Source organism: Homarus americanus, unplaced genomic scaffold (assembly GCF_018991925.1).
Source record: "Homarus americanus isolate GMGI-L3 unplaced genomic scaffold, GMGI_Hamer_2.0 scaffold11022, whole genome shotgun sequence".
In the NCBI taxonomy this organism is placed as follows: Eukaryota; Metazoa; Arthropoda; class Malacostraca; order Decapoda; family Nephropidae; genus Homarus; species Homarus americanus.
Genome location: NW_024737068.1, coordinates 13,970,057 through 13,989,269, shown reverse-complemented (window position 1 = coordinate 13,989,269; position 19,213 = coordinate 13,970,057). Strand labels below are relative to the sequence as shown.

Sequence of the window (19,213 nt, the reverse complement as noted above, 5' to 3'; positions counted from 1 at the left end):
AATGCTTGCTCTTCTCTTCCCTTGAATGAAGTCCTAAATTGAGAAGGAACTTCAGGCTGATGTAGCTTACCAAGTACATTATGGTCTGTTTGGGGAAGAGCTGTAGAGGTGTTGAATCTAACCAGACTATCCTCACTGACCCCCAAAGGCAGCCACATAATATGTAAAAAAAAAAAAAAAAAACTGATGAAAAGGTTGCTCTGTATTTTTACCTGCAGTAATGCATGAATGTCCCTACTGTCAAACAGTAATCACTGTATGGATAGTGCCATGCTATATCTTTCACTCAACAATGATATGTCTCACAAATTTTATGCTCATCACCTTAGCCATAAAATGGAATTAAATACTTTAGTTCTCCCATTCAGAGAATTGGTAGTGAAGAAGGAAGGAGGATGGTTGGAGTGATTAAGTCCCTACTGTGAAATGTAGGTGTAAAGTGAATCAATAAGATAGTAGAATGTATTTTCATTGGATTGGTGGAGAAGATAATTATTGGTGCAGATAAAGATAAGAGATGAATGAGTTAGTGAAAAGACTTGTGGTCTAAAATTATGTCATTGGACTTCACATCTCTCAGAAGAATGACATGTAATCATGCACAGAGTAGTTCAATTGAGTATGAAAGTGAAAGAATAAATAAAGACGAGCTTTTATGACACATTAGTTTAGTTAGCAAACTGAATCATCGTTGAGGGTTAAAGCAGTTCTATAAGAATGTGAGCTCATTAGTCATTCAACAAAATATTATATGCAAAGTTATAAGTAAATGTTCCATTCCACTCAGCTGGTAATGGAGCAGGGCTGATAAAGAATGATTTTCTCCCTAGTGTGTTGCCAATCACTGCGAGTAATAAGTACATATACAGTAGTAGTAGGAAAACCAATATTAGATAACAAATACTGTAACCTAATTACTCAAGAGTAAATAATTTTATACCTATACTTACATGCCTTTATATATATATATATATATATATATATATATATATATATATATATATATATATATATATATATATATATATATATATATATATATATATATATATTTATATATTTATATTGTACCTCTCTAGTCCAGTATAATTTGTGTCAGTGTGAGATATACTGTATTTTGACTACATTGGATTTCAAGCACCATATTGAAAATAATAAACACTGAGAATTTCATCCTTTGGCAACACACTATCCATGAGAATTTTCAGTAATATATTACTTGTTGTGCAGTGATGTTTGCTTTGTGCACTATAGTTGTAGACAACTCAGTGCAGCATTTCACTTGGTTACAGAATATTTCAATCTGTTTTGAGATATTCAGGATTAGTTTTCTTCCATAGTAGTGTTGTAGTACAGTATTGATATGGCTATGTGGATTACTGTTCTTTTATATTTCATTTCATTTGTATATGTATGATTTACCATATGTTGCATTTATTACAAATATTTTGTGAGCAATATTTTTATAGTTTATTATTTAAAGTGTAAAAAGTAGTGGAGCAAAGAAATCATGAGGTGAACATGTATTTTGTCTAATTACAGGCGGGGATAAGAAATACAGATAACGTGAGAGTGGTAAGCTAAACAATACAAGGGACTACCCTTGAAATTACTAAAGTTTGAAACTTCTTTTGCTAATACTTAAAATCACTCCCTATCCTTCACTATGGAGTGTACTACTCATTCTTATATGGCACATTTCTTTTTGTTTTGATTGTAAAGACATTATTAATTGCAATTTTATTACTGTACTAAATACTGTATGATGATGATATATATATATATATATATATATATATATATATATATATATATATATATATATATATATATATATATATATATATATATATATATATATATATATATATATATATATATATATATATATATATATATATATATATATATATATATATATATATATATATATATTTCATTAGCCTATAAAGCGCTCGGACTTCTACATATAATCAACAACCTCACCCCGCCAGGACTCGAACCCACAATCTTATGTGTGCGACCGGGGAACTTTACCTCTAGACCACTAGGACACTAAAAGCAGTCCTAGACTTTGTTAAATTTCACACAAAGCCTGTTCATCGAGCTTATGATATATAATACGGTATATAATAAATAATATATATAAAATAAAGAATATATATAACATATATATATAAAAAATATAATACTGTATGTATAAAATATATATATATATATATATATATATATATATATATATATATATATATATATATATATATATATATATATATATATATATATATATATATATATATATATATATATATATATACAGGTTGTACCTCTCTAGTCCGGCAACCTCGGGACCTGACCGGTGCCGGACCATGGAAATTGCAGGACCATGGAAATTCACCCTTTTCCTGGATAGATAGTGACTTGTGCTTATGCCTGGAAGCACTAGCACCACTTTCTCTGCGTCATGGTCTCTTTGAAGACATATTGAAGGGTTAAATGTCGATATGACTTCTCAAATTTAGCGAGTTTTTTTTAATTCTTAACGTATTTTTATTGGAGCACAATAAATAAATAAAATAAAAGGTACGACAGGAAACTTGAATTTAATGATTTGACAGCTCTTAGCGATGCAGGCAGCATTTTCATCAGTATAAACAAATTCATTTTCTCTTTATATAAAGGAATTCATTATTGTTACTGAATGTCTTTTTTGTGAATTAATGTTTATGTGTGCAAAATGAGCAATACAATTCATTAATAATACGTAGAATATTAAAACACACAAGGAAATGACACAGCATTGTATTCGTTGATTACAAAACCAGTGACTGACTGGTTCTACATGTAAAACTGAAGAAAATAAGACCTTGGTTGTAGCTGTAGTAAAATTAATATGGTTGTTTTAAGTAATGTTATTTAATGTAATAAATGGAACAATAGAAGAAGCTAACGATAATGGTAAAGAAAAAAGAGAGATCGCATATGTAAGTGTGCATGCGCACACGTGAAAACATATCATCATTACTTTACATAAGAATATGAAAGCAACACTTATTTACTGTTCATATATATTTTAATTAATGTTTCTGAATTTGTTTTTATTGAATTAATGTACGTGTGTGCAAAATTAACAATACAATTTATTAATAATACGTGGAATATTAGAGGAGACGAGACGGCTGCCGGCATTGCTTATGTTAAAGCTTACGAAACCAGTGACTGATTGGTTCTACATATAAAACTGAAGAAAATAAGACCCTGATTTTAGCTGTAGTAAAATTAATGTAAAAAAATTAATATGGTTGTTTGAAGTACCTGTAATGTTATTTAATGTTAATAAATGGAACAATATAAGTAGCTAACCATTAATGGTAAAAAAAGCGAGACTGCGCGTATGTAAGTGCGCACATGTGAAAACATATCATCATTACTCTACATAAGAATATGAAAGCAACACTTATTTACTGCTCATATATATTGAAGGGTTAAATGTTGTACTCTGTATAGAAAAGCAGAGAGAGAGAGAGAGATAGCAGCTGAACTGCCGGATGTAAACAAACCTTAATTTCCCGCGGCTTTTTTTTTTTCTTTTAAGGGGATTAGCCCACCGGGGAATAGGTCACTGACCCACATTAGGGCCTGAGGGGCAAAAATTTAATACTCCTGTAATAATAATAATAATTCAGATAGGACCAAAAAAACTAAAATGGTTCAGGACCAGAATGCCGGACTAGAAATTTACAACCTGTATATATATAAATGCATATATATACCAAATATATATATATATATATATATATATATATATATATATATATATATATATATATATATATATATATATATATATATATATATATATATATATATATATATATATATATACTCTGTACAGTTTATGTATATAACAGTTTATACACAAATTGATGATATGATAATTATGAAGAAAGTCCTCCTTCACTAATTTTGAGTTAATTTTGTGTGTGTGGTTCACTTGGCTTTTGATGTGTAGTAAATTTTGTTTATAGTTTGGGGAGATTCTAAAGCACATAAGCCTGTTTATGTAGCAGAAGCTTGAATTTTAGTATCTTTCCTAGTATTTGTCTCTTTAAATTGCATTAATTTGAATACAATATAGCAACAGCATTAGTTTGTGATTACTGTACTGTACATTCTCACTTTTTGTGGATGCCATAATCTCCAAGCTGCCATTATAGTGAAGGTCGCATTATGATTTTATCTTGCTTTAGCACTGAAACCCAAGAATTTACAATATATTTCTCACTTCCCAGTACAGTACTGTACTGAGGTTCTGAAATAATGCATACACATTTGTATTTTACAGTCATATTAATTATCCATGTTTACATGATTCACATAATTGCTCTCAGAAAGCTCTCTTAGCTTTTTATTAATATATATATATATATATATATATATATATATATATATATATATATATATATATATATATATATATATATATATATATATATATATATATATATATATATATTATTTTTTTTTCTAATAATTGTTTAAGTAAGCTTGTGTCATTATCCAGAGATGTTTATGCATGACTTATGGGTCTTACACTGATTGGTTCCAAAATTGTTACAGTTGCACCTTCATGAATCAAATGTTCACTATGTCTTTACCTGGATCAGGGCATCCTTCATTTTCTCCACAAAAGCTCATCTTTTTTCTCTCCATTCTTGGAAATGTGTCATTTTGAAGAGGTTGTACTTCTTTGACAGTATTGTACTGTATTAAACAAACTTTCTCTTTCTGATTTTGATTTTCATTAAGCATTGTTCCAAGTTTATTAACATTTAACATTATCCTTGATAGGAAATTAATAATTTTCTACTAATATTGATTATTTAGATTGCAGTATTTTAGAATACAAAAAGAATCACTTGCAGTTTATTATTTAATTCGGATAAAACATACCGTGTACCTTCTTCTTAATGTTATTTACTTAGGCTCATTTGTAGACTGTATTTATTTTTGTCATCACATTATAGTTCTATAGTACTGTACGTACTGTATTTATATTTGTTTGTCCCTTTCATCTATCCTGCTACTTGTAGCCATGTTTAGAATGTCCATATTTATTTTTCTTACCAAGCACTTCATTTCTTCTGCCTCTATATATCTTTTTTTTTACCTGTTCACTGTCAACATATCATTCTGCACTAGACTGTCTTTCCATTGTAGAAATATGTTGCAAGTATTGTTCATTTAGCTAATTCTGTTCACAGGACTGTTTGTACTTTTTCGTTACTTGTTTGCATATTCTGTGCACGCTGTTTTCCTGCTGATTGAGTTTAATTTATACTGGACACAATGTTATGCAGTCATTGTTTATGGGTTTGGTATTAACTGTTTGCAGTTATATGTTGTGCAGTAGTAGTTACAGTGTTGTTTGTATTGAATTTGTAAATGATATTTGATATTTACCTAATATAAGTATTTACCTCTTTGAACAGTCAGTATGGTACTGAATAGTTTTTTATGACCCACAGGTCAATTGCCAAGTGACCTGTGAGATTCCCATGCAATGGAACACCCTTTAGCAGAGTATACTTTGTTCCTGGGTTATCTGCATTGTAGAGACAGGCCCACTTCCTTTTGAATTAGTGTAAATTGCCAAAAAATAACTATTACTCATCCAGTCAAATCAGGAATAATGAAGCAATCTCCAACCTTAGCTTGATAGTTGCTATGAAAACCACAGAGCCATAAAGTATACCGAGATGAATCCTGCAGTCATGTTCCCTTGTCTTGAAATCCATAGCCACAAATGATTTTTGTACTTCAAACCTCACATTTTCCTTGCCTGCGCCATACTGTGTTGCGAGCACTCTGCTGCACTCATTGTGGATCTTTTCAAGGATAAGTGGCTCGCTGACATTTGAAGGAACCGCCTGGCTGGATGTGAATAACAATTATACAACAATCTACATTGATACAGTATGACAGGGCACCTGTTGCTAAAATGCATGCATAGCAGGCACTACCAGAGGATGTTCTAGTGGGGGAATCTCACAGGTAATTTGTCTTTTCCCTTTATCCGTAAAATGTGATTTTACACCACCCCTATATTTTGTTCTTCCCTTTAATTGTATAGGTTTTTGAGGTTGTAACTGTACAGTATTGTATTGTTTATCTTTGAGATGAGCTTCCATCATATTTACTTTTATACAAACAATTCAGGATTTTGTATAGACTTATGCCATCTGGATTTTGTTAATCTTACTCAAAATTCAAAGCTAAATTTGACTTCAAATTTCGATTTGTATTACTCTATTTTACAAAGGTGTTTTAAACAAATGTTAATATATTTGTTATGATTCTTATAAGTTTATTTATAGACTCAAGTTGGTCCAAGGAGATATGTATTTTACCCATCAAGTTTGTGGGCTAGAAACCTGACTTACCTCCTTCACTAATTGGTGATTATCTTCCGTCACAACTGTTGTCTTTGTAAAGAAGGACTAGAGGCAGCATTTGCAGCTAAAGGTTGAAAGATGACAAGTCTTGCTACTGCAGTAGACCAGCAAAACCTTCTCTTCCATTGTTCACCATTGGCCATATTGAATTTCCAGCAGACATCTTCCTGACAGCTTCAGAACTGTGTACTGTACTGCATTACCTTTATAAATATTAGTACTAGGGACACAACTCCTGCATTATTAGTACTTTAGTTTAATAAAAAGCTGTTGATTTTAGGCTACTTAAGGTTGCAAGAGTTGATTTACTTGTGCTAAAAATCCAGTAGCCAGTTCAATTGGCAGTCAGTTAGTGATAGAAACCTTACCCACTTTGTGTTAATTGGAACCCCCCAATCTCATAGTATAAGGGATTCAGCCTATCCCTAGGGTTATTTTTTTTTATTTTTTTTATTAACTAGAGGGGTTACCTGACTGCTTTTTTGGGGAGGGGGGGGTGAAAAAATCCAGTTTGATACTGAATGTAGATACCTTAGTAAGTATGGAATAGTATTGCAGGAAGCCCTTTTGCTGGTGTTGTTTAGAGAGCTGACTGGAGTTCTCTTTATGTGGTAACAGACTTGCACATAATTTTTGCTACTTTGAGGAATTTATATATTTTTTCTAACCTGTTTTTGCTGTTTCTGGTTGTTCAGAAATAGTTAGAATAGAGGGAGACCTTTCTTATGCCTATAGAATTTCATGATATGAGGTCTTAGACTTTTCTATTTGTAGATTCTTTTGTCACCCTTGGACATTAACCAAATACTTGAGGTTGCTGTTCAGTGTTTCATTTCCAGTAGATTGACAGCCAATGCTGGAAGGGAAGACACACTGGGCTACTGTGGTGCTAAGACTCACTAGTTCTTAATCCTTACTGTATTAGCAACTCACTTCTAAGCGCCCTTTCTAGCACGAGACCCTGCACCAGGTGGCTCTCATTTTTGCACATGAGGGATTATCCATTACACCTTATCCCCCAAGGCAACTGGGAACTGATCTGATGATTACATATTCCCATCCATTGCATTCACTGGTCTCAAAAGAGGGAGATTAGGTGCAAAGGCTGCCCTTTGGAGACAAAAGGTCTAATACAGCTAATGCCATTTTAGTCTGTATTCACCTGTTGCCAGCTGTAGACTGCTTTCTTGTCAAATTCCAGGACCAATCCACCATTGGCATTCAGTCTCCAACTCATCACTACAGAGCTAAGTCATCTCCAAGCTCTTCCCTATTACAGTACTGTTGAACTAAGTGTCTGCCCATTTCATGTGATCTGATTCTGAAATAACTTCCATTGTGCTTGATAGTCTCAAGAGACCTTTAGTATTAGATTGGAATGTTCAGAAATTCCTCTTATTTCAGTTACAGTACTGTATGAGAAATTTATTTTTGGGGGAAAGTTTATACTCATAATGATTTGTGATTCAGCCATTTGGTTCAGAGTTCAGACTACAGGATTTTCTACTGGTATGTATATACTTGTCATACTATTTTGGAAATCTTATAATGTCATAAGGCCTTTTTATTTGACTATGAGAGAATGTTAGACACCAATTCTAGAGGCAAAACTGAATTGACCAGGGTTCAAGGTGGTCTATATTTATCATGTGAGGTTGTGATGCATTCATAAGTTTGGAACTCCTGGGAACAGTTGTGCTTGTTTCCTCCACTCACCTGACTACAGGGTATTCTAGGGAATTTTCGTTCTCACACTTACGTGTAGAATTCTTTGTCACACCAACTGTTAATGAGTGACTAATGTTTAAATTCATCTCCTTCCCAAGTTTTATTCTTTTCATGTCCTTGTTCATCTATTTATATAAGTGCAGGGTTTTTTTTTTTAGGCTCTGACCTGCACCGGACTGGCTCTGATGTCCTGTTTATTAGTCCTAATTAGACTGATCTGTGATGTCCTCTGTTGTCCAGGGCAACTTTTTGGATGCCAGTGGATCAGTTTTCCAAAAGGTTCTAGGGTAGAATTTTACAGTCTGAAAAGAAAAGCGGGTCAGTATTTTTCTGTACCTAACCCTACCAGCTGCACAGTTAAGGGAACTCTTCAGTTGGGCACATGCCTGCCTAGTCTGGAACTTCAGTAATACCTCCTCCTCCCACATTTCTAGTTGATTTTATTTAATAAGGTTTGGCTGGTGGAGAGCATTTCTCTAGAAATGGTGGATTGTTTTAAACCCAATTTTCTTGCTGAGTCTGTAGATCTGATACCCAAATTCTGATTTACAAATTCTTAGACCTTTTAGAATCAGGGATGTGATGGGGGAGAGGTTAGTGATCTGCTTTGGAAGGTAAAGTGAGGTGGGCATACCCTTCTTTCTAAACATATACAGTACAGTACAGTGGAAAAACAGGATTAGTCCTCCATGTTTAAGGGGAATGGCAGTGGTTATAATGGAAGGCAGAATTACTAATCATTTAATTAGATGCTAACTATCAGTGTCAAAGGTAAGTCAAATTTCCAACCCCTAGACTTGGTCGATACTAAACATGAGTCATTCTCCTGACTTGTTTATAATATGGGATTTCTGGAATTAGTCCATATGTTATAATTGTTAGATTTTCATTTTGTGATAAAAATTATAATATTTGTCTTTCACCATCTTATTTTTATGATTTAAGCTCTTTAATTGTACTGTAATTTTATTAATAATTTGACAAAACTTTCAAAACTGCCATTGAAAGTAAGATAAAAACGAAAATAGTTCAGTGTATATTTAAGTAGTCAAACTGATACAGTATTGATATTATTAATCATCACCTTTGTCTCAGGCTGGTATTACTGACAAAGAGCTGCATCGCCAGGCACGCACTATTCTCGTGGAGATGGGACAGTTCTTCCAAGTGAGTTAAAAAATCTTATGGTGACTTTGAATTATCAAGTACTGTAATGTGTGTTTTAGCCTTCCATTTTTAGTTGAGTAATTTATTTGGTTGTGAATTAAAATTCTTGGTTTTTTCATTTAATTTTATATAGAACTTATGTTTTTTCATATTGGGATACAATAATACAGTACAGTGGTCCCTCGGTTAACGAACGCAATTCATTCCAGAAGGTCGTTCGTTAACCAAAAATTTTGTTAACCGAAACCATTGTTTCAATGGGATTTTGGGTAATTGGTTCCAGCTCACCGAAAATTACATACAAGGTAAAAAAAAAAATGCAGTAAACTACACTTACCTTGAGGTGTGTATGTTGAAGGCTCCTGGTTGATGATGATGATGATGATGGGAATTAGAAGTGGGGGTGGAGGAGAAGGAAGAAGAGAAGGAAGTGGGGGTGAAAGAGAAAGCACCCCATGCTTGATGCCGTCATTTCGCCCATAAAATTTTAAGTTCACTAGGTGTAATTCAAGATCATTTTCTTTATTTCAACACTGCACTGCACTATATATTGTCAATATGTTAGATAAATTTCAGAATGACCAATAATTGCACTGTAAAAATATAAAAATACTTTGTGTTCAAGAGACCCACAAACAAGATGTTTCCTCCACTGAACAGAGACACCAACTGAGGCCTTGGTGGGTGAGTGAAGTGGCTGATGGGTGCACCAAAAACTAGTTACCTGTACTGCAATTATGTTAAATAAGTGTTAAAATGACCTAAAATTTTAATATAAAACTTGGACAATTATTGATTAGTACAACCTTCTTGATATTTACTCAAATGGGAACGAATGTAAGCCCTAGAACCGATTTCTGTATTGGCGGACTAATCTTCCAGCTGGTGAGCAAGCCAAAGCATGTCGAAACATTTTCGTAAAAATTTCGTTAACCGAATTTTTGTTCGTTAATCGAGTTGAAGATTCTTATGGAAGGTAATTCGTTAACCGAGGGACCACTGTATCTTGAGTATCTTTATGCCTTCTAGGAAGTTTGTTTTGAATAATCTTTAACATTAGTTTTATGAGGAAGCACTTCCACCCTTCATAACTTGCCATTTCATACTCTAAACACTTCATATAACTTGCCATTTCATATTGTAAGCAAAGCCAAATTACATCGAAAGTCTCATACTGTCTTCTCACCCTCCTCATCCTTCAAAGATTTGTAGATGAGCTTTGCTTTTGTCAATATCAAAACAGATTTTAAAGGTGTGCCCCTTGTCCTGATTTTTTACCTGTATTGCTAGCATTTTCTCCATCCTCTCCATGCATAAACTTCTTGTATGATTTCAAAGCAGACACTTCAATTTTATCATCGCTATTCACGAATTTCAATTCAGTGAATGACTTCCAGTTATGAATACAGCTCTAATGTGATGATTTTCCTTTGTCATTTAGCTGCTCCATCATTATTATCACTTTACCTCTTTGCTGAATAAAATCATCTGGTGTTCAATTAATAAACTATAAAATTGGTGCCCCGTAGTAAAGAGGTTAATACCCTTTGCACAAACTTGCTAGTATAGATTTACTCAATATATATTTATAGTATAAGTTACTATCAGAAAGTTAAACACTTGAAAATAGCACAAAATAATAGCAATACCACAATAATAGCAATACCACTGCGACATTTGCAAACAAACATTCTATTACCATCAATACTGTATGCTCAAAACTAAAAAAATCCTTCTTACAATAATTTAGTGTACACAGTTATTATTTTTACCAAGCATCTCTCTCAATAAATTGTTTTCATTATTTCCTGTGTCATAAGCTTTACACCGATATACACAATGAGATTCAGTTACCGGTTATAGAGGAAATTTTTAAATTCCTTGATACTGTATATATTTTTTATTCTATTGTGTCCAGTAAGGTCCTTTCTTTTGCACTGGACTTTTCAGGCATCATCTGAGCTTTTATGATCTTTTGAGCCACTTCTAAATTCTCTAAGTTATATATGAATGTTATAATCAAGTCTGACTATTAGTTGTGAAAACTCTTACCAGGCTGTTTACCAGATATGGTGAACTTAAATTTTTGCTTCACACTTGCAGGCAAATGTGAAAAAGGAGAGAGTCCAGAGACAAGCAATGTGGTTTATGGGTGGCTGATTGGCTGTGCTGATTTAAACAAAGATGGATGCAGACATGATCTTTCTCAAGCTTCGATTAATATTTTATGTTTATCCCAGGCCTATTACTGTACTGTATTACAGAAATTTGGAAAATCTTAAATCTGCTTCTTTTCCATTCCCAAGCTTGCCAGATAATTGATATAGGTACTACTGTACCAGTAATGCCACTTTGTGAGTGGATGAATCATCACTGACATAATCCCATCACCCTCCCTTCTGAATTAGGTTATCTTAATGTAACTAAGATAGTTTTTGTATTTTTCCAGGTCCAGGATGATTATTTAGATTGTTTTGGTGATTCAAGTGTGACAGGCAAGATAGGAACAGACATTGGTGAAGGGAAATGCACATGGCTATCAGTGGTGGCTTTACAACGGGCGTCTCCTTCTCAACGTCGCCTCATGGAGGAACATTATGGCAGACCAGAGCAGGAGAGTGTGGACAAAGTAAAGGACCTATACATGGTAGGTACATAATGATTGACCATGAAAGCTAATATCCTTGTAAATAATGTTATTAGTAAATTTTACATGCTCCACTATATATCCCTCATGTATGTGGATGTACTATTTGTCAAAGAAAACCAGTGTCATAAGTGCCTTTGTATGTTACATCATTAGACAGGCAGGTGCTACTTGGTACCTGCATAAAGGCCCTGCACACATGTAGTAAAGAGTGATACTCTTGTATGCTGATTGTGTTCTTGATCTTGTGTCCATAATGGCATGTAAAAAGTTGTGAAGCCAAACAGCATGCCTGGTTCACTTGGCTAAGGATAAGTGCTTTGGTAGGTGGGAAAGGGGTGGAATGATGGTGTTAATGATAATGTCAGGTTATCATTAAAACCTAGATCTTCTGTGCTGAGCTCCTCAGAGTGGCTCTTCAAGACCTCAGCCATATTCCCCTCGTCAACCTCCTTGGAGATGCTGGTAATGTTGCTCTATACAGCTACAACATTGGTGAAGCCGCCAAAGTCATGCTCGCACTCAGGCTTCACTTTCCTCCACATGCTGTTTATGCAGCTCTGTGTGACCTCCTTCTACAAGTTGTTGCTGGTGTGTATGGCATGCTTGATGTTGTAGCTATTCCAGAATTCTTTGATAATCGACTTTCCTTCTCCATCTATCGCCTCAAACAGCTGCGTCATCAACTGCCTTAAGTAATAGGCTTTGAAGGTTGCGATGATGAGTGAGGTGGTGTCTTTCCACTCATTTATCGTAGGTGGGTGCGAAGGCGCATTGTGGATGATCAGGTGCTTGGAGAGGTAGCTAACCACATAACTCTGGACAACAGGTCACTGTTGTGACCCAGGCCTTCTTGATGGAGTGCCAGATGACTGGGAGGTGATCCTCAATAAACCCCTTAAGAGCTCTAGAGGTCTCCAAGTGGTACTCCAGCATCGGAGTCAACTTAAGGTTGCCCTCAGCATTGCCTCCAAGCAGCAACTTAAGGCAGTCCTAGGCTACCTTGAAGCCTGGTGCAGTCTTCTCCCTGATAAGGAAAGTCCTCAAAGGTGTCCTTTTCCAAAACAGGCCCATCTTGTCAAGAACCTGCTAACCTAACTTTAGCCTTTGGGAGTGCTGAGAAGGCATTAGCACTCACGACGTCAGCACTGGCCGCCTCACCAGTCAGATGAAGGTTGTGCAGATTGGTATGCCTCTTGAACTGCTGAAGCTACCCAGCACTTGCCTTGAAGGGGCTTCAGTGGCACTGCTCTCACTGCTTTCTGCCTTCAGCTTTGTCCAGATATTGCTGGCCTTGTGCCATGATCTCTCTGGAGAGAGGCAAGTGGCATCAAGTTTTGTCATGAATCCAGTCTTGGAGTAGCCTCCCCATCCTATCCATGACAGGCTCACACTTTTTTAATGATCTAGAAGCAGAGACTGGATCACGTTTTGCGCCGCGACCTTTGCTTCCGGTGCCTTCTTGTTGATGGTAGACACTGTAGACTAGATCAGGCTAAGTGCTCTGGCAATGGAGCACACTCCTTCACCTTTCTCATGCTACTTCACAATGTCAAGCTTCACCTTGAGAGACGCAGTTTTCCTGGGCGCCTTAGCCTTTCCAGACACAGGAGCCTCAACAGTGTGCTTCCAAGGCATTTTCAAAGTTACACTGCTCACTTCGTGGTCACAAAAACAGAGTGAAAGCATTTCTCTCACAAAAACAGAGTAAAAATGCTTCACAGTCACAAAAACAGAGTACAATCTGAACGCTAGTGATGTCCTCTCACTGTAAGAAAAAACACTGTTGACAACGTAATAACATTGATAGCGGCTGACGCTGCTCACGTTGTGTTCACAAAAACCATAGCAAAAAATCACTTCACAGTCACCAAAACAAAGTACAATCTGAATGTTAGTGATGTCCTCACTGCAGTATAATGGAAAAAATCCACCAATGATAAATAAGAACAACGATACTGAATGATAATCGTTGAGTTACACGATCACGGGCATACAAGAGATGTGTTCCATATACCACATGTCAGTGAGTTTGGCCTTATGCTAGCCATTATTAATGCAATTTTTTATAATATAAATAATTAAGTGATCTTGAAACATCACCATCGTTAAAGCGAAATATTGTAAATCTTGACATCGTAAATCAAGGTTTACCTTTACTGTATATATTTAAGAGCACTTTATTTGTTTTTTTAACTCTGTACTATGCTTATTTAGTTTTTAGCATTGTGATTTTATTTTTCTATGTTTCATAATTTGTATATTACACCTGGGACAACTTTTATCATGTGCTTTGTTATACTATTAAGAAGAAACCTTGCTAATGAAAACATCTTAATCAGGAATTAGGTCTGCCAGCAACTTACCGGGCATATGAAGACTCTACATCCTCCATGATACGTATCCATATCCAACAAATTTCCCGAGGTTTAAACCACAACGTCTTCTTCAAATTTCTTGACAAGATTCACAAAAGATCAAGTTAGAATGAAACGATGAAGTACTTCAGTCCAGATAATTTCTCTTGATAAACAAATTTTCCAGCACCCTCAGCAGTTGAGCCACCAAGGTGCTGCTATAAACGGAGAGGAATTTGTCACAGATTTCAGTGTAATAGTATAGCATTTGGTAGTAATTATTTATTTATACAGCTAGCATATATATTAATTAATCAAAATAATATAATTTATCTCTGATGCTTTAAAGTTTCTCATATACCCATTTGATATGGATGTTGACCTCAATTTTCTCTATTGAAATATATGTGGCTTTCCAAACCAGACATAAGTACCTGTATTGGCTATTGAAGGCATATCGACCATGATACTGTATTTACACTTCTCTTATTGTATGCTAGTACAGTAGAATGTCGATTTAAAGCGATTCAATTTAAAATTATCGATTTAAAGCGACACCCACAATTGGAGACAATGTTTTAATTTAAAGCGAATCTTTCCTATTTTGCGCAAGTCAATCTGGCGCATCATATTTAAAATTTAGCGCCTAATGTTTCTCTGGACACGCTACACTGTTCTAAGGGCAAAGCTGTACTGTACATGTACTCAAAATAATGTACTATGAGAACTAAAATTTTTGTCTAGTGCAAACTATACGTAGCATCTTTATATTAAAATTAATCACTATCTTATAAGAATTCCGGCAATGTAAATTATATTCTCCCCTATCACTTCTGTGACATTTTATAAGCAAAAAACATAAACTCAAGCTAAAGGACATAAATAAACAAATAAATACTTCACTAGACCTTCGGTGCCAACTGTCAAACATGTCACTGTCACTTCCCTCCCCTCCCCCCCCATCTTCCCAGCCAGGGTTTGGTGTTTTAGGCTTAAAGTTATTATCTTATGTAATGTCAGACTAAAGTTAGGAGAAAATAATTTGTGTTGCTGGAATTCTTGCAAGACAGTGAATAATTTGAATATAAAAGTCATATATTTTGCACAAGAGATAAATTTTTTTGCTCTTTGTAATAAAATTCTTAAATTAGAACTTAAATTTGTATGTCTAGTGCGAGCTATTGCATGTTTATATTCAAATTAATCACCATCTTATAAGAATTCCAGCAATGTTAATTATATTCTCCCATGTCAGTTCAGTGACATTTTATAAGAGAAAAACTTAGTCACTCTTAAGGACAGATAAATAAACAAGCACTAGACCTTGGCATCAACTGTCAAACATATCACCTCCCCACCTTCCCAGCCAGTAAACAGACCATTTTGCTTCCCTTTATTTTAGCTGTGTTGATTTATGAGTGTTTGTTTTAACATAATTCTACAAAAAACAATGTTTTGTTTATTCTAAGAGATGGGCTGAGGTGCATCTGGGTAGACTCTCAGTCTTTTTAGTAATTTGTGTTTCTCTCAAGTACCAAACTAAATTATTCCATTGAAACACTTCAATTTAGTCCGAATTTGGTTTAAAGCGACCTCTCTTGGAACCTATCTCGAGTTATGTCGATGTTCTACTGTATAGTTTACTTATACTGTACTGTATTGTTTTCCTATGTATTCCTGGAGTGAAATGAAGTGTTACATAACTATGATTTAATGTTAAGATTATATAATTAAGTTAGTTATTTACTCATTGTGTATTAATTGCCTTGTCCAGGGACATGCTTATGAGAGATACTGTATTATTGTTTACATTTACGAAAACAATTGTAAGGCTACAGGCAATCCAAAAAGTATCGAGATCTTATTTGTCCTAATGAATATCAAGCATCGGACGAAGATTAAACCAACTGGTTCATGAATGCATCTGAGGTTATTGCTTTTCTTCTACTGTATTTCATTGGACCCTGGGGTTTCGATACTTATTGGCTTAGCTGTACACTACACTACAGATATTTTGCATGTATGCGCAATAAAGGTTGTGAAATTTTGCTTTGTTTTCATTTCATATTAATGTGAATTTTTTCCTCAATTGTTTTTCTTCAATATTGTATATTTGTTGGCAATAGAGTAAAAAAAACTAAAACAATTTATATCCCCCAAATTCGAAATCATACATAATTTGTAATGTTTGGCTGTTACAAAATATAAATTACAAATTTCACATTTTGTAAAATTTTGAAATATGAGACATATTGAAATACTGTATTACGATATACTGTATTTATTAAATTTTTTGTAATATTTGGTAAAATTTTGGATTATCAAAAACATTTTCGAATATATATGATGCACATGTTGCCATGGACTGCAACTGCTAGTCGCTCGCCTCAGTGTAAACACGTACTATATATGTCACATGTGTCAGTCATGGTCAGTTGACATTGGTCAGTCGACATTGGTCAGTCTTGAAGTGTACATTGACGGTCTACCGCGCAAGCTTTTTCGCACTTTTTTCCCATCATTGCCCAGTGTTTGAGCCATTATATCTGATAGCCCTGGACCAAGCACCTAAATCTGGTACTGTACTGATAAACATGTGAATTTTGATTGGGGGAGATAACGTAAAAGTTCTGTTGTTTCTTTTTATTCCCCTCGGGAGGTGTCCCTCATATTTTGTAAAATCTTATAATTCATAAGGGCTGGAGGCTCTATTATTTCGAATAATGGGTTTTTTAATGTATTAGTTCTATATATGACAGGAAAATCTTCCCAAATACCCCTATACTTACTTTTTATAAGTAAAAAATTAATATACTGTAGTCTTAATTAATATTCTGTATTCATGATGAACTCTACTATATAAATTGCTTTAAGAATCTTAAGATACCTGTAATCCAAAATGACACCCATTTATTTGTCTTTTTGTAGCCATGTAGATTATTGACTTTTATTTAGTGTGTTGTTACTACAGGATTTACATGTACCTGTACCTAAATAGTTAGGCACATTAAATTTTAGTTCAGAGAGAAAAAGTATTTTTGGCCAAAAATCCTTTAAGGCTTTAGACTTACAATTTTTGTCATTTCGGCCAAAAAATGGATTTTGTTCAAAATTTCAGTATAGGTACTCCTGAATGTGCTGCTTAAGGATCTGTTAACCAAAATTAGATATCTTGATTATAACTTGTTCAAATGGCTTTTAGAAAATGTGCAAATGATTTTTAGAATATTTTAATTACTTTTGCACTGCTAATTACTCGCCACTCATGGGTTTTCGAGGTCATTTCTTGGTGCTTGTGTATTATACTGGATGTACTTAAATAGTTAGGCACATTAAATTTTAGTTCAGAGAGAAAAAGTATTTTTGGCCAAAAATCCTTTAAGGCTTTAGACTTACAATTTTTGTCATTTCGGCCAAAAAATGGATTTTGTTCAAAATTTCAGTATAGGTACTCCTGAATGTGCTGCTTAAGGATCTGTTAACCAAAATTTGATATCTTGATTATAACTTGTTCAAATGGTTTTTAGAAAATGTTCAAATGATTTTTAGAATATTTTAATTAATTTTGCAATGCTAATTACTCGCCACTTATGGGTTTTCGAGGTCATTTCTTGGTGCTTGTGTATTATTCTGGATGTACTTAAATAGTTAGGCACATTAAATTTTAGGTCAGAGAGAAAAAGTATTTGTGGCCAAAAATCTCTTAAGGCTTTAGACTTACAATTTTTGTCATTTTCGGCCAAAAATGGATTTTGTTCAAAATTTCAGTATAGGTACTCCTGAATGTGCTGCTTAAGGATCTGTTAACCAAAATTTGATATCTTGATTATAACTTGTTCAAATGGCTTTTAGAAAATGTTCAAATGATTTTTAGAATATTTTAATTACTTTTGCAATGCTAATTACTCGCCACTTATGGGTTTTCGAGGTCATTTCTTGGTGCTTGTGTATTATTCTGGATGTACTTATATAGTTAGGCACATTAAATTTTAGTTCAGAGAGAAAAAGTATTTTTGGCCAAAAATCCTTTAAGGCTTTAGACTTACAATTTTTGTCATTTCGTCCAAAAAATGGATTTTGTTCAAAATTTCAGTATAGGCACTCCTGAATGTGCTGCTTAAGGATCTGTTAACCAAAATTTGATATCTTGATTATAACTTGCTCAAATGGCTTTTAGAAAATGTGCAAATGATTTTTAGAATATTTTAATTACTTTTGCAATGCTAATTACTCGCCACTTATGGGTTTTCGAGGTCATTTCTTGGTGCTTGTGTATTATTCTGGATGTACTTAAATAGTTAGGCACATTAAATTTTAGTTCAGAGAGAAAAAGTGAGTGAGGAGGAGAAATGGCAGGTTATTCGGCAGGCAAAAAACTTAGCAAGGAGCGAGGCATTTCGGGATGTATTCATTCATCCAGACTGCACGGTAATGCAGAGGGAACAGCACAAGAAGCTCCTGCAGGACTTGAAGCAGAAGAGGGAGGAGTCAAGGAAGAACAGGGACAGGTGTACATGGGTTATACTTGGGGGGAGGGTAGTGGAAACAAGTGTGCCGACACAGGGCCAGGGGGCAGCAGTGCACCCTCCACCCGCTCTAACCCTCACCCGGGAGGCGGCACCAGCTCCGCCTACTGGACAGGAGGAGGCGGATTCCTATGGCGAACTTTTACCGCCTGTTTCAAAATGTTATGGGTGAAACGCCTAGTTACAATATGTCTCAAGTAACCTGCATTTGTAATTGGGGAGCGTCTAAGTGCCTCCAGGATTCGTCTGTCATCAGCTGGGATGGTCTTTCTGGGCCCACCACACTTAGTTGATCTCGAAGATTCCCTGATACTACTTCCCATCTCTTGCAGT

General features: G+C 34.6%; 1 protein-coding gene across 8 annotated transcripts in view; it reads left to right on the top strand.

Moving 5' to 3' along the window:
- Window positions 1-14,969, top strand: part of LOC121872984 (farnesyl pyrophosphate synthase-like) — a 55,199-nt gene extending 40,230 nt beyond the window's left edge. For 3 of the 8 annotated variants that reach the window (XM_042376173.1, XM_042376174.1, XM_042376177.1), the window contains 4 exons: window positions 1,543-1,575; window positions 9,279-9,350; window positions 11,800-11,997; window positions 14,340-14,967. In XM_042376173.1, coding sequence (XP_042232107.1) covers window positions 1,543-1,575; window positions 9,279-9,350; window positions 11,800-11,997; window positions 14,340-14,483 — 447 coding nt within the window. In that variant the 3' untranslated portion in view covers window positions 14,484-14,967. Of the gene's footprint in view, window positions 1-1,542; window positions 1,576-9,278; window positions 9,351-11,799; window positions 11,998-14,339 lie in introns of all 8 variants that reach the window. The other 5 variants (XM_042376175.1, XM_042376176.1, XM_042376170.1 and 2 more) reach the window with 4 other exon arrangements.
- Window positions 14,970-19,213: the final 4,244 nt, after the last annotated feature.